The 15,408-nt window shown below is 39.7% G+C and overlaps 1 protein-coding gene across 1 annotated transcript in view; it reads left to right on the top strand.

Annotated features, from left to right (window-relative positions):
* Positions 1 to 15,408, top strand: part of slc12a3 (solute carrier family 12 member 3) — a 38,188-nt gene that overhangs the window by 20,661 nt on the left and 2,119 nt on the right. Inside the window, exons 13-23 of the mRNA XM_031297871.2 lie at positions 5,275 to 5,376; positions 7,019 to 7,174; positions 7,285 to 7,384; positions 8,144 to 8,255; positions 8,424 to 8,561; positions 9,979 to 10,085; positions 10,225 to 10,307; positions 10,514 to 10,591; positions 10,783 to 10,881; positions 11,029 to 11,140; positions 13,489 to 13,575. Of these exons, the coding sequence (XP_031153731.1) occupies positions 5,275 to 5,376; positions 7,019 to 7,174; positions 7,285 to 7,384; positions 8,144 to 8,255; positions 8,424 to 8,561; positions 9,979 to 10,085; positions 10,225 to 10,307; positions 10,514 to 10,591; positions 10,783 to 10,881; positions 11,029 to 11,140; positions 13,489 to 13,575 (1,174 nt within the window). The remainder of the gene's footprint in view (positions 1 to 5,274; positions 5,377 to 7,018; positions 7,175 to 7,284; positions 7,385 to 8,143; positions 8,256 to 8,423; positions 8,562 to 9,978; positions 10,086 to 10,224; positions 10,308 to 10,513; positions 10,592 to 10,782; positions 10,882 to 11,028; positions 11,141 to 13,488; positions 13,576 to 15,408) is intronic.

Here is a 15,408-nt window from a genome sequence, read left to right on the forward strand (position 1 = left end):
ATCTCATGTTCATCATTAGAGGATGTGAAGTAGGTTGAGGGTGACCCTGTGGATTAATTTAGCTTTTAGTTATTTTTTGGGGATTTTTGGCTGAAATGTCCTCACAACTGGAAAACTCTTCCACAGGGTCGCCGGCGACCCATTTACGTAACTTATGTGAGTTCTGACATGTTACATAATAAGCATTTAAACACAAAAGTTTAAAACTTTTGTCAATATGGACAATACATCGTTTAATTGGTAAAATTCTCTGCAATTCAATCATTCAGTTCATTCTACTGAAATCATAAGCACCAAAGCATTATTCATGATCTTAGTGCTCATGCTATTGAAAAAAAAGGACAAAATGATGACGCTTCCCTACCTGTAGGCTGTCCTTAAAGCTCAATCCCGGTCCATTCCTGGCTGATTTATATTCATCTAGTTCCTAAGTGTCCACAGATCAAAAGGATAACAAGGGTTTTTCAAAAGAATTAATCCAGGTTATGAATATTGTCCTTTAGAGTCCATGCTAATTCTGCTTACTGTCTGCCAACTTCATTTGCCGGTCTCGTTCCGTCTGAAATAATATATTTCTCCATGCCCTGCACTGTGTTGCTGGGTAGGTTTGTTTTTTTCAGGTTGACACAATGGCCCTCATTTATCAACCTAACGTAGAAACCAGCGCAGATATGAGCGCAGAAATCATCTTACGACAGGCTTCACGTGTGATTCACGAAACGTTCGTATCACACCAATCAGAGCGTAAGAATGGTGTACATTGATAAATGCAGCGGCTGGAAACGATCGTAATTTAAATATCACGCCCCAATATATTCTCGGTTTTGAGGCCTCGCCCCTACAATTTACGACATGGCGAGATGTAATCCGGCTGAGAAGCGGCACTTTTCAGAGGTGGAGATTGAAACTCTGATATCTCAGGTTCATTTGCACTAGCGTTTGTAGTTTTGTCAGCCTGAAAACTGTTATTAAAGGCTGTAGAAAGAATGTGGAATGGAAAGAGATCAATGATGCAGTAAACATGTTGCCGTAGTAAATCGGACACCAGCTGAAGTTTATTTAATTTATACATCCTTGACATATGCTATAGTCCCTATAGTAATATACAGGCTTATATTGCAATCTCTTAGGCCTACATGGTTTACGTATATTTAAATAAACACACAGTAGCGGAGTTTATGCAGTGTCTTTTATTTTACTCGTGTTTGTTTCATGAGTCAGAACTGTGAGGGAGAGCGCGTGTCCTTCGCTCCCCGTGCTGGACCACCACCTCGACCCTGTCTCCTGACAGCAGAGGGGCTGGAAAAGCAAGCCGAAATATATCGGTCAATGGAAGATATAAATCAATTTCCTGTATTGAGTATCATTGCCAAACATAACAATATACCTTTTAAAAGCGAGGAATAATATCCTGTCTCCTTCGTATAGCCCCAGTTGGGGCTGTGCTGGTCATTGCTCTCTGGGCATCGGGTCATCTGGCTCCAGAACCCCACAGGCTAAAACAATGTTGCAGAATTTTTCTGCCGTGTATAGTAGGGTCCCCCCCGCTGATGCAAGACCATGAGCTATCTGCCCTTAATCAATCCGATGGAGCGCTCCACCGTGGCCCGTGTGCATACGTGTGCACTGTTGTACCAGCGAATAGAGGTCTTTTAAAAGAGCCAGATCTGCCATTGCTGATAAGTGATCAACTGATGACTTCTCCTTCTCCTGATAAGCTTTTTATATGCTGCACCGCAAGTCCACACTGACTCGAAAACTTGCGTACACGAGTTCAGACCAGACGTTAGATTTTATCGCAGCCTACGCTTACGTTCAAATTGATAAATCCCTTGCTTTGCGTAGGAATCGGCGTACGCCCGCCCTACGCCTGTTATTGGTCGTACGCACGTTTCATAAATGAGGGCCAGTGAAACTATCCCCACCTTTTTTTGTTTAGTTTTCACCCCGTAATAGCCCCCGACGTCCAGCAAGCGCTCCCACTGTGGAGCGTCAATACACTGCATCGTCTCTCTGAGCAGCCATCTTAGAAAAAGCTGTCATTGGCTATCAACACGTCAATCATGGCAGTTGTAGCCAATCACATTCCCTTTCCAACGGTATATAGCATGATAGGAACATCCAATGGGAGAAAATCCAAATGAATGCACAACAGAGCTAAGTCCCACCTCCCAGAGCCAGCAGGCACACACAGTAGGCTACATGTGATTTATGAGAAAAAATATGTTCAACAGTGTTTGAATGAATGTAAAAAGGTTTTGTAAGTCATTTTAAGTCTTTAGTATGTTTTTCTAATAGCATAGAAGTGAGTAAAAGAATTTAGCAAAATGTGGTCACTTGGAGAGGTTTTGGAAAGGTTTTGGCACACCAGTGACACCTATAATACCAAATACTGAAGACTCCCTAGCTCCCATTAGGTTATGACTTGTTAATATGTACTTTAAAACAATTCTGAAATGCAAAATAAAAGAATTGTAATCATGTGATAAAACATGCAATTAACTATAGAAATTCAGCGATTAATCGCTGAATTTGGGTTTGACAGCCCTAATTATTTTGCATTTCAGAACTGTTTTTAAGTACATATTAACAATGGAAAGCAATTCTTACCAGTGTATCTTGATTGGGAATCAAATGAATGCAATGAAAGTTGCTTTATGAACTTGACTTTAAGATTTGTATTTGTTTATTATTTATTTACTGTAAACAAAAGAAAAATGTGTGAACCTGTCATTATTGCACAATTCAGAACATGCCAACCGTAGTATGTCTTTAAGACCCGAGACTTCTACGATGCTGACAGGTCTGCAGTTAATTGACACCCATTTTGCAAGAGCTGTAGTAATTTTTTGTGATTTGGTTTCATCCACAGGTCGGCAAGTAGCACTCTCCAAAATAGTGCTTTGCCTGAGCCCACTAGCATCAACCTGAGTCACGTTAACTGTACTACTATGCTTAGCTCGTAGGTGGTAGCTCAAGCTTGACGTGCTTCGGTGATATTTTAATTCGGCTTTACACAATGCGCATATGGCTTTCGACTTGTCTACTGAGCCGTCCGGGAGTTTTGGAAAATAAAAAGTGCCATTCAGAATTGTGTTGCTGCTGTCTTTCTCCATCATGCCTGCAGCCTGCAGCAGCAGGATGTGTTACGAGGAAGTATGGCAGCTTGATGATAAGTAAAGGTGCGGCAAAGGGTCAAAATAGTAGCCTAGCTAGAGTCTAGTGATTTTAGAACAGCCAAGGACCGTTGTTAGGCACGACGCGAAGCCAAGTGAAGTATAAAATAAATGAAATGCGATTAAAAACAATTAAGTTAATGCTGACAGCCCTAATATATATATATATATATATATATATATATATATATATATATATTGCACTTACATGTTGCACTTACATGGGACACTTTGTAGTTTGGCTTATTTGAAGCTTATGTACTTATTTTTTGTGATTCTTGCTGTTCCGAGTTTGTACCTTCATGGTTGAATGCACTTATTGGAAGTCGCTTTGGATAAATTGTGGCAATACCCAACGGTCTCTCCAAGGCAGTTGAGGTGCAGTCGTGCCTGCTAGCCCCTGTCCTACTATTAACAGCACCGCTGCCACTACAACCACTACTACAACTGTAGCTCATATTATCCCAAGCACCTCTACTATTATAGAACACAGGTAGGCTTCTCAAACACTGTATTTTTTTGACTAACCCTCCAAATATTCACTCAGAGTGGCTGTGGCTCAGAGGTAGAGCAGGTCCTCCGTCAACCACAAGATTGGCGGTTTGATCCCAGGCTCCTCCATCCACATGTCAAAGTGTCCTTGAGCAAGACACTGAACCCCAATTTGCTCCTCTGCTGCATGTATAGGCTATAGATCAATTGCATTATTGAGAGGAGATAAAGTCAGCACATACAGGCTGTAAATAATGCACAGACTCCCATTAAAAATTGGCAGGACATTGGATAAGACTATACTAAGACTTTAATAATGCACTTAAATAAGATTAGCAATTTAACAATGTTGGAATGTGAACTTCAACTTCCTAAATCCCTTACTGGGTCCCTACTGCACCATCCAAAAATATTTTATACTCATAGATTACAGACAGACTCAAGGGGGTGACATATTTGAAAGATTGCTAGATAGAGACAGATTCGCTAGCATAGCTTAGCTCAACAGTTCGACTAATAATCACCCATATAACTACAATTTGGCACATGCAAAATCAACAACAACCATCAGCAGTCATACCCTGTAGGATCAAATGTTTTTTTGTAATATACAAATTAGAAAAATAAAAGCCCCAGGGTACTACGCTAAATGACATCTGTTTCCATAATTGAAACACATCAATATAGACAGACATAAAAACATATAAAGGTGCTTTTGTGACATTTACTCACCAGTCCAGCTTATGTTCAGTGGCAAATTTACGTTGCCATTAATTAACGTTCAGACGTCCAACAAAGTTTATAACAGTATACTGTACCAGCGCATGATCTCGTGCCTTTATCCTTAAACAAGCAATACATTAAATGGGGTTATGTTATTTTCACAAATATATAAAGTTTTTACATTTTTTAGAAGCATAAAAAGGCTCCCAGTGTCACTATGAGCTTTCTGATTTCACTGTAATCTGTAAATCAAATCAATACATAAAAACACTATTTTTGTCCTATAAATTTCTGCTATCCGTCAGCCTAGTAAGGACTTAGTCCGACCACTCTCCTATCTGTGCTGCGGACAAGACAGCTGGTTCGGACGATGGCGATGGCTGAACAGAGAATGTTCCCTGAAGGTTTAAAAAAAAATAACCTTTAGACAACCTTCTCTGAAGTTTCTTTATAGGTTACCTGTTTGCTGGGGAACAACATACAGCGCAAATGACCGTCACCGGAATATTAGCGCATGGGGTGGCAGAAAAATAGCACATTTTACACTGCTAAGAGTATATCAGTTTTGTCTGGGTTCAAGCTGTTAGACTATCTGGCTGTAAATAGTGTGTGGGGGGCTGTGTGTGTTCTTGCTGCTACAGAGATAAAGAGAGGGGTGATGCTTTAATGCCCCATCAGCCAAACAAAAAGACAAAAGGATAAAGACTTGGAAGTTGGGTCTGGTGGTTACAGTACCTGAAAGGGTCTGGCGGAGCTAGTGTTAATACTGACCATAATTAGTGTCAAAATTGTTTTTTTTTTCATGAAAATCTTAAGAATTATAACTTTAAACCACGGTTCTCTTAATTGCTGTCTTCTCCATTCTGTCTTTTTTCTCCACCAGCCGAGTTGAACACCATCGCTCCCATCATCTCTAACTTCTTCCTCTGCTCATACGCTCTGATCAACTTCAGCTGCTTCCATGCCTCAATCACCAACTCACCAGGTAGAAAACTCAGAAACAAAACATTTTGCTTTAAAGGTGACCTATCATGCTTATTTTCTGGTTCATACTTTGTATGTACATATTTTGTGTTTCTACTAGAACATGTCATGCCTAAATGTTAATAAAACACTCATTTTTCTCATAGTGCTCATTGCTGCTGCACCTGTATTCAACCTCTGTCTGAGACGCTGTTGTAGCGCCTGTCTCATAAGCGCCCCTCCCAAAAAAGCCCAGATGGGCTGTAGCAGCACTTTATACTGTGACAAATCACCAATAAAGGCTTCTGAACCATAACCGGACATGTTCCAGCAGGAATGTGATCTGAAATTAGGGAAAAAGTATCATCTGCAACCAAGATTACAGGTTTCCCTGATGTTAGCATGTAGCTACATGTAGCAGTGTACAGTATGTAAACACTGAAGTAACTGCCTGGAGCAGAAAAACAGTTGGAAGTGGAGTGTTCAGGACAGTCTGAAATCTGAGGATTGTGCTCCAAGGGTTTACTTTTTACATATGTTTACCACATAATTTGAAGCTTTGGACACATTTAATATGAATATTCGACATTGTAACATTATATATGGGCTGTCAAAATAACGCGTTCATTTCGATTAATTAATCTGAGAAAAAATAACGCGTTAAAAAAAATAACGCAGATTAATCCATTCCATATTGACGTTTGACCCGGAGCCGTTCTAGCCACCATTCGACTGTAAAATGAAGGAGGAAGACGAGAATGTTCTGCCTGGATCATTAATTGGAACATTTACTTGTAAAAATCTTCTTCCTGCCAACCCTGGCTACCGAAATCTGGTGCCACTGATATGTCTGCGCTTCTCTCTGATGCTCTGAAGACGACACAGGCAACACAAACACAGCTGCACGTGACGCTAGTTAACACTATACTCGACAGCAGCTAACGTTAGCCTACTGCTAGCTAGTAGCTGGATTAAACACGGTTAAAATGCTGACAGCTAACGCTGAACGGTGTAAAGTTTGACTGTGTTTTACTGTAGAGGATTCAACACCGGTATGTAACAATCTGCAGCTGCTGTCAGAGAAACAACACAGACGGTGCGTTCAATGAAACTGGTAAACTACAGCCTCGTGGTGCATTTGAAGTTATTGTAAATGTCCATTTCCCATCTGGTGGTTGTTTTTGTCGTTCAACAGCAATTTACTAGTGAAATAAGTTATTGTTATTGTTATACATTATTATTAAATCATTTAATTTTGACCATATGGCCTTAGCAATAAATAAGCCGTTCTTTAATGTCACTGACTGTTGTTTAGTACCCTTTTTTTTTCTTTTCTTTTTTTACTTTCTTAAAAAGTGTCAGTTCAGGCACCGTTAATTATGTATGCGATTAATTTCGATTAATTAATCACAGAGTATGTCTGTCTGTTGACAGCCCTAATATATATATATATATATATATATATGCGCATGATAGGTCTCATTTAATGCACAGACAGAATTATGCATGCATGAATTAATTAATATTAAGACAGCAAAATCCACATATGAAATGATTACTAGACTTAGCAATGAAACATCGCAAAATTGCAACTGTTATGAGAAAGCAGAATTCCTAGTCAATGAGAGTGTGTAGACATTGTGTGTATGTGTGTTTATCTACAGGTTGGCGTCCGTCATTCAGGTTCTACAGTAAGTGGCTGTCATTGCTGGGCTCTGTGTGTAGCGTGGTTATCATGTTCCTGCTGACTTGGTGGGCGGCCCTCATTGCCTTTGGCGTTGTCTTCGTCCTTTTGGGATATACACTCTACAAGAAGCCTGGTAAACTCGCACACATACAGTACAGCTAGACAAACCATAATGTGATATCACACACCATCAGCTGTCATCTTCTACTCCATTCTTACTCTGCTGCTCTTCTCTGTGCTTAGCTGTAAACTGGGGCTCCTCAGTGCAGGCGAGCTCCTACAACATTGCTTTAAACCAGTGTGTAGGTCTCAACCATGTGGAGGACCATGTCAAGAACTACAGGTCAGTGACAGAATCACACACCTAGCCTATAATGTTTTACTTTTGTGGTCTAAATTTAGAAGGTGGATGTTGAATGAAAATATCAATTTCATTGTTCTCAAAAAAACTTGCATTTTAAAGGATAATTTATTCTAGTTAGTGCAGCTTTTGTTCTCACTCTTAAAGAAATTGAACTTTTTTTGGAAAAATGCTTATTTGCTTTGTTGTTGAGAGTTAGATGGGAAGATCAATACTCATATCTGTTATCTCTTACTTGTATCAGTTAACTATGAAGCTACATACAGCAGAAGATTTGCCAAGCTTAGTATAAAGACTTGAAACATGGGGAAACAGTTATGTCCAAAGGTAACTATATCCATCTACCAGCACCTCTAAAGCTTAGCTCATATATGTAATACTATTCCTTTAATGTTCCCATGAATGCAGTATGTATTAACAAGCAGTGAGTCAACAAACAGCAAAACAATGTGTTAGCAGTAGCAGTATGCTTTAACAGTGGAGTGGATTGTGAAAGGGTTTCACCATAAAAAGTACTAGCTAAGTAACTTTAAAAGATACAGTGGTGTCAACTGCAAGATCAAGTTTGCGCAAGTTGCTCAAAAGTCAAGATCTTGTCCAAGTCTTTGTCAGTCTCATTTATGCCAACTGTAAAAACAATGAATGGATCATAGAACCAATTAATTATTGATTAAAGATCAACAAAGGTCTGCACTAACCTGCTCAACATCCAACTTTACACAAATTATACTCACCTTTCAGACCGCAGTGTTTGGTGCTAACAGGTCCTCCCAGCAGTCGCCCAGCTCTGGTGGATCTCGTCGCCTGTTTCACAAAGGGTCTCAGTCTCATGATGTGTTGCAATGTAGTCACTGTGAGTCCAACCCAAATGCACATACATACACACCACCCAGTAATGATTACATTTTTGATTCAGTAAAAACACAAGAGCAAACATGTTTTTAAACTGCCATGTTTCAGCTGTCAGAGCATCTTCAGTTAAAGATTTAAATCATTATCTCTTTGACCCTGTATTTTTCAGGCTGGTCCCTCCCCATCAGTTGTGGAAAAGGCGAGCAGCGACCGTCATGTTACCTGGTTGAACCAACGGAAGGTCAGGTCATTCTACAGAGGTGTTGTGGCTACAGACCTAGGATCAGGAGTTAACATGCTGCTACAGGTCAGAATTACACCTCATCTATTCTATTCTAATGAACTGTCTTCATCAACTGAACTTTGTTGGGGCCTGTCTCACAAAGCCAACCAAGTTTGGGGTAAACCCTGGCTTTTTCAGTCTCAGAAAGTTCATGCTGAGTTCATTTGTCAAGGTAACTCAGCCAAAACAATTCCTTACAGACCAAAACATATGAGAGAACCACCTCCTGACCAATCAGCAGTTGTGAAAAAATTGAGTCACCACTCACTCACTACAACTACAGCAGCATTGGTACAAACCAGTAGATAGACTTTGCTTTGCATGGCAAACTTTTTTTACTGGAAATGCAGTAAAGGTGTACAGTCTAATTAGTGTCATACTATGGTTATCATAATACATGTCATAGTTCAACATAGTGAATGCTATTAGGTGACTGTGAAGTTTTATAGATTCAATACTGTTACATATAAATAAAAAGTTAAGTGTACCCTGATGAGAGGTAATGGTCAGCCATTTACTTTAAAAAAAAGAATGTCTGCACACATGTCTGAAAATAAGCTCCCAGTGATTTATTCATGTCGGCACATATGGGTACTTCACAAAATGTCAAGGTTGCGCCCCCTTTTGGGAGATGGATATAGTTTTTTAGATCAACATCTGTACAACAGTTTTTTGGCATTTTCCTGTTTCTCTCCTGATGTGACAGCGTGATTCTTTCCCCCAAAAGGGAGCGTCTGTGATGACGATTTTGGTCAATAGCTTGGAGCCAAAGCCCATCTATCAGGATCTTTTTTAGGACATGGCAGGGGAACAAATTGGAGATCAGGGATTTTGGATGTATTGTTGGTGCAACCAACTACACAACAACTCTATGGCGTTACTAATTTAAAACATTTAGTTTAAAGTAAAGGTTTGGAGATATGTTCAACTTCCCCTGTTTACGGTGTTGCTGTCTATGCGGAACGTGGGATTCTTTTCCCCCAGAAAGAGGCGTGGTGATGAGAGCCTCCTCTGGATGACTTACTGTATTGCTAGTCTGATGGATACCTCATTTTTGTCAAGTATTTCCACTATCATTGCATTACTACATCAACAAATGGCCCACCTGTTAAATGTTTAATCTTATGTGATTATATATTATTGTAGTAGATTTCAAAAATGAAAAAAAAACAAAACCACAATTCCATGTCAAAAACATTCCTCTTCCAGATGCTGGCCATGTGGCAATGACTTGACTTTCATGTCATGCGCACAGCTGGCTTAAAGCCAGAATTAACAAAGCCAGTTGATAACCAGCTATGTGAGATCCGTTATCCAGGATGGTCAATGTTGGGTTAAGTGAAGCCAAATACCTCAAAGAGAGCCTGAGGAAGTTGAACTTGCTTTGTGACACAGGCTTGATTTATCTCATCTTCTTCTCATGTTGTTGAATGTCCACCAGGCGGCAGGTTTGGGACGTATTAGGCCAAATGTTCTGCTGATGGGTTTCAAGAAAGATTGTCGCAGTGACACACCTCAGGCTGCACACAACTACATAGGAATACTGCAGTGAGTACAGTGGGGCTTCATAAACCTGTGTGTGTGTGTGTGTGTGTGTGTGTGTGTGTGTGTGTGTGTGTGCATGTACCATTGTTATAAGTACTAATAATCATATTTTTGCAATAAAGCTGTCCAACGTGTGTTTCAGTGATGCATTTGACCTACAGTACGGCGTGTGCATTCTGAGAATGAAGGAGGGACTGGATGTCTCTCATACCTCTCAATCACATGGTAAGAGCCTTATTTCAAATTAGAGTGGAGCACACAGAGTAAATTAATTTTGCACCATCAATAAACTTTGACTGCTGCTGCAGCTACACTAATGTTAACAAGGGCCATGTTGTCCACATGCATCCATCATCATTTGAGTTACTGACTACAAGTGTCTACTACTACAGAATCAATATACAATGCAAATGCCTCTGTTTTTATTTCAGTTAATCCAGGCTTTGATGGAGGACAAGAGAGCATTAACACCATCTCTGCCCCTTCCCCTATTCAAACAAGTACTACATGTATGTATATGCATGATCGTATCATTAGGATTAATTTATTTTACGTATAATGGAAATTCTGTGAATAGTACTGAATGGTAAAAGTTTAACAATTGTGAACTTAAATACACAGAAATGATATAGTACATTGATTTCATTAAAATGTAAAAAAAAAAAAAACTAATTTGTTGCGTGTACAAAATTCTTTGCAGCTTCTATCTCCATTGAACCAGAGCCTCAGACTAGTACGGTGTTCCAGAAAAAACAAGAAAAGAAGACCATTGATGTGTACTGGCTGTCTGATGATGGAGGTCTAATTACGTATTCATCTATCTATAACCTTCATTACTTCGGTCAAGAATATTCTCACAGGTTTCCTTATCACTGTGTGTGTGTGTGTGTGTGTGTGTGTGTGTGTGTGTGTGTGTGTGTGTGTGTGTGTGTGTGTGGTTTACCAGGTCTGACCCTCCTACTGCCATACCTGCTGACTCGGAGGAAGCGCTGGGCCAGATGTAAGGTCCGAGTGTTTGTGGGGGGAGAAACAGGCAAGAAGGAACAACAGAGAGAGGAGTAAGCACTCAGATTACTGTGGGGTTTTTATACCTAAAGGCCTTTACACACTTCGAGCGTTATGAATAAACAACACGAAAACGCAAAATGCTTGCCTGGAAATATTCATACCGGCAGGTAAACATTTCTGCAGTCCAGGACCTTTATTGTGAAAGTAAGAACAAGAGGAGTGGATCTGGTATGCGCTGCCTTTGTCAAGATTGAAAGAAGTAAAGTTTGTCACCCCTGGTGTGTAAAGGCCTTTAGTCAGATTTTTCAGCACATTTGCCAAAAAGGTGTCCAAAAAAAGTGTATGAATGAAATGAAAGGAAATGCAGAATTGCTTATGGAGATCAATGAACTATCCAGTTATTAAAGACCCAGCAGTCATGTTGACTAGCATAGCAGGACATTTGAGGGGGGATGCCATATAACCTGACGAGCCAGATGGTTCAACAAGTCCTCCAAACCATACGACAATATCGGTTGTTTATTTCTACCCTCTTATACGACCCACAGAAGCGTTTAAGAAATGATTGCCCCTAGCGGGGGCAGGAAATACAACCTTCTATCTAAACCAGAGAACGTAACGGTCACGGTTTTAAACACAGCATTAACGTTGTGAAACGGTCCCAGTTTGGTTAGGTTTAGGCTCAAAAACTACTTGGTTATGTTTAGACACCAACACTAATTAGTTACATTTAGAAAAAGATGGTGGTTTGGGTTCAAATCAGACTCATTTTCAAACATGACTTGAACCCCGGTCTGCTGGGTGAAAGTCCTGTGTTTGTTTGACCCATCCACCACCTTACATGGAAATTTTATACTTTGTCACCTTACTTTCTGCTTTGCTCCCGTCATAACTACTATGGCCACTAGAGGGCGCCTTCACTATAAATGTAAATATAAGTCGTAATTGCTGCTTGAACAAACGACTTGTGGCGATGTGGTCGGTTTTCAGGGTCTCAGATGGTTCAGATGGTTCTGTGTAACAAACCATCTGAAACCATCTGAGACCCTGAGCCTTCATTGGAAACTGTTTTGAAAAGGGCAGAAACTACCTGGCAGGTGATTACAAAAACCATCTGTCTATCACTTCCGCCAGTGTTGTTTTGAACAGTGCAGCCGTCATACACACTTAAACCACGCCTGTTACCTCCTCACCAAGTGCTGATTGGTTTAGTAAGCTGGTAGTTCAAACTCAAACACATTACCTCTACGCCTTACGAGATGGATTTTCATGTGATATCATGAGAATCCTGCTGCTGTGCAAAGTTAGATACCATCCCCCTTGTTAGCAAAATGACCAAAATGCATGCCCCTTGTCAACGTAACAGGTCTGTTCTCCCTGTTGAAAAAAAACAAACAAACCGAACCACGCCTGAGTTTTATAAAAAACAAATTATATAAAAACACACATTCACGAGGTACTTTACCAATGCCATATGGTAAAACCACCTGTGACCGCACAGTACAAGTTCTGCTTTCAAATGTTTAGTTAAAGTTAAAAGAGGCATTGTCAGCACAATGTACTTCAAGGTGGACATTTTCAACTCTAGTATAATGCTGGATAATAAATAATAATGCGTCATATATTAATTGTGATTAATTTTGTGAGTAGAATGTGTATCTGGTAGGATTGTGAAGATCCAGGACTTAGCCAAAAAATTTTAACATTGACAACTTCTCACTCCCCCCCCCCCCTTTTTCGCCCAAGCCCAAAACAGTCTCCTAAGCCCCTCCCCCCACAAGGGAGAATGAATGCGTGTGCATGAGCAGTGATTGACACGCAGTTAGACACCCCCCCTGGCCCTGATTGGTGCATCTGAACAGGCAGCTGTGGATTTTTTGCAAATCACACTACAGGCTGTAGGTGGTGCCAGAGGAGCCAGATTTTTTTTTTTTTTAATTACCTGCTTCATGTAGTTCTACTGGAACATAGGGTCAGTTTCAGCAAATATGACAGAAAGTTAGTTTTATAAGTACTGCACCTTTAAGTCTGACCCAGACAGCAGTGTGTATAATACATTTAAACAACATTATACGATGGTTATCATAACTTTTTAAATCTAAGAAAACTAAGAAAATACTAACTTTTGTGCCTCTGAAAAACCTCAATTTGGAGGGCCTCATAGCCATACCACTTTGCCCTACAACTTTATCACAACAAGAATTGGGACACCACTACCCCTACATGTGAATGCACAAAACAGAGTGGTAGGGCTAAGTGGTAGGGGCAAGAGGTGTATTGGGATTGGGCCAAAATGTCAGTCATGATTAAATGACTATTGCTGTGGTTTACAAGTATGAGATTCTGTGACAAAATTAAAAATGTTATTGTACATTACAGACTTACATTCTCTTTTTAGGGTGTTGGCACTGATCAAGAAGTTCCGTCTTGGTTTCCATGACGTTGAAGTGCTTACTGACATCTACCAGAACCCCAAGCCTGACAAGTAAGACTGCCAAAGCTTGTCTATGAGACTAAAATATAACACAAAGAACATGAGAAAAAATCTGTCATCATGCAATTGGTTTACCAACTGGGCAAAAGCCCAGAATGCCAGGGGCCCGCAAAGGTTAATTTAGTTTACGTTACGTTTCTTTATTAGTAACCAGTGTTGGGAGTAACGCGTTACAAAAGTAACGCAATTACAGTAATGTATTCCTTTTTGCTGTAACGCAGTAATATAACGCATTACTAATTAAATTTCGGTAATATTATACTCGTTACAGTCTCAGTAACGCGAGTTACAACGCATTTTAACGCAACATTTAGTGGTGCGTTTTTTTTAAGAATTCACCAACACCGCAGGAAAAAAAAAAAACGTATTATTTTCCTGTCGCTGTATTCAATGATTGAGATGACTGCAGAGACAGATACATTTGCGAGATGGGTATTATTTTCAGGAGTTATTACACTGCGTTGAAGTGAGCTGTCCTGTTTCTGTTCCCGTGGTCAGAGCCAGAACCAGAGACGGTACGGACAGCATCTATGTCCCAACAGGTGACGGTACGTCAGCGGCTGACAGATATAAACATGTCGGGAATTAATGTTGAGGCTTGCTACACGTAAATATCATTGCATTTTATCAGCCGTAGAGAGTAACTATGCCTGTAGTGGAATGGCTTCGAATGACGACCAAAAACGCTTGTCTTTTACTGTGACCATTTACTGTTCAATATGTTGCAGTTTTACAAACAAGAAAGTGAACAACTTGAGCCTGACGGACATGTTGCATCTCAGTAAGCTAGCAAGAGTAGGCTACACAACAGACAACTTCCGTGTAGCTTACTTCAAAATAAAAAGCACTTCCTGTGACAGTTCGCAGTAAAACTAAATTACTGTTAAATAAGGTTGTGTAGGCTACCTTTTCACAAGTCAGCTGTAAATCAAGTACTGTAAATAATGTAAATAGTGAGTTTTAATCACACTATAATTGAACATTTCCTTTAGAGTGTTTTAGACTAAACAACATGAATTTCTTATTCAAGTGCTATAAACAAACATTTTACAACAGTGCCGTACTTTTTATTGAGTATTTTCATTTTCTCCTAATTGCCTATTATACGTTTTACTTATCTATTTTTTATAGCTTTAGTTACTTTGCATATTTATATTAATTATACAAAATATGAATAATCTATGATGTATTAAAGTGGATTCACAAGCTAGCTGCCAAATCAAACTTCCCCTGTTATTTTGGTAAAAGTAACTCAAAAGTAATGCAAAAGTAGTGTAACGCATTACAATTCAGAGACAGTAATATTGTAATATAACTAATTACTCTCAAATGACAGTAACTAGTAATCTATAATGTATTACATTTTGGAAGTAACTTGCCCAACACTGTTAGTAACCATGGGTAGATTTGCTGTGCAGACAGGGTATATCAATCCAAGGAAACAAACAACACAACATTAGTCAAGAGTACATCACAACCTGATGAATTCGTAAAACATCAGAACAAACACTGTCAAACAGACCTCAATGCAAAACAGGCGACAGAAATGGAACATAGTATGGCCATGACAAGTGCCCTCGTCCCAAATGTATTCAATAACACAATCACTGCAGGTACAAAACTAATTCTGTAGCGCTTGGTTCTACACATAACAGCCAGAACGGAAAAGCTCCAGGCTCCCGAACCAAGACACAAGGGGAAAAGACTGATTAACACTGATTAAATAAAGGCTCGATAGAAAAGGATCAGGAAAGGTCCAGGCTCACTGTGTCTTAATTGGTTTGTGCTACTTTAATTGAAAATATGTTTGGGAATATGCACCAC

The sequence above is a fragment of the Sander lucioperca genome, chromosome 7 (assembly GCF_008315115.2).
Source record: "Sander lucioperca isolate FBNREF2018 chromosome 7, SLUC_FBN_1.2, whole genome shotgun sequence".
NCBI lineage: Eukaryota > Metazoa > Chordata > Actinopteri > Perciformes > Percidae > Sander > Sander lucioperca.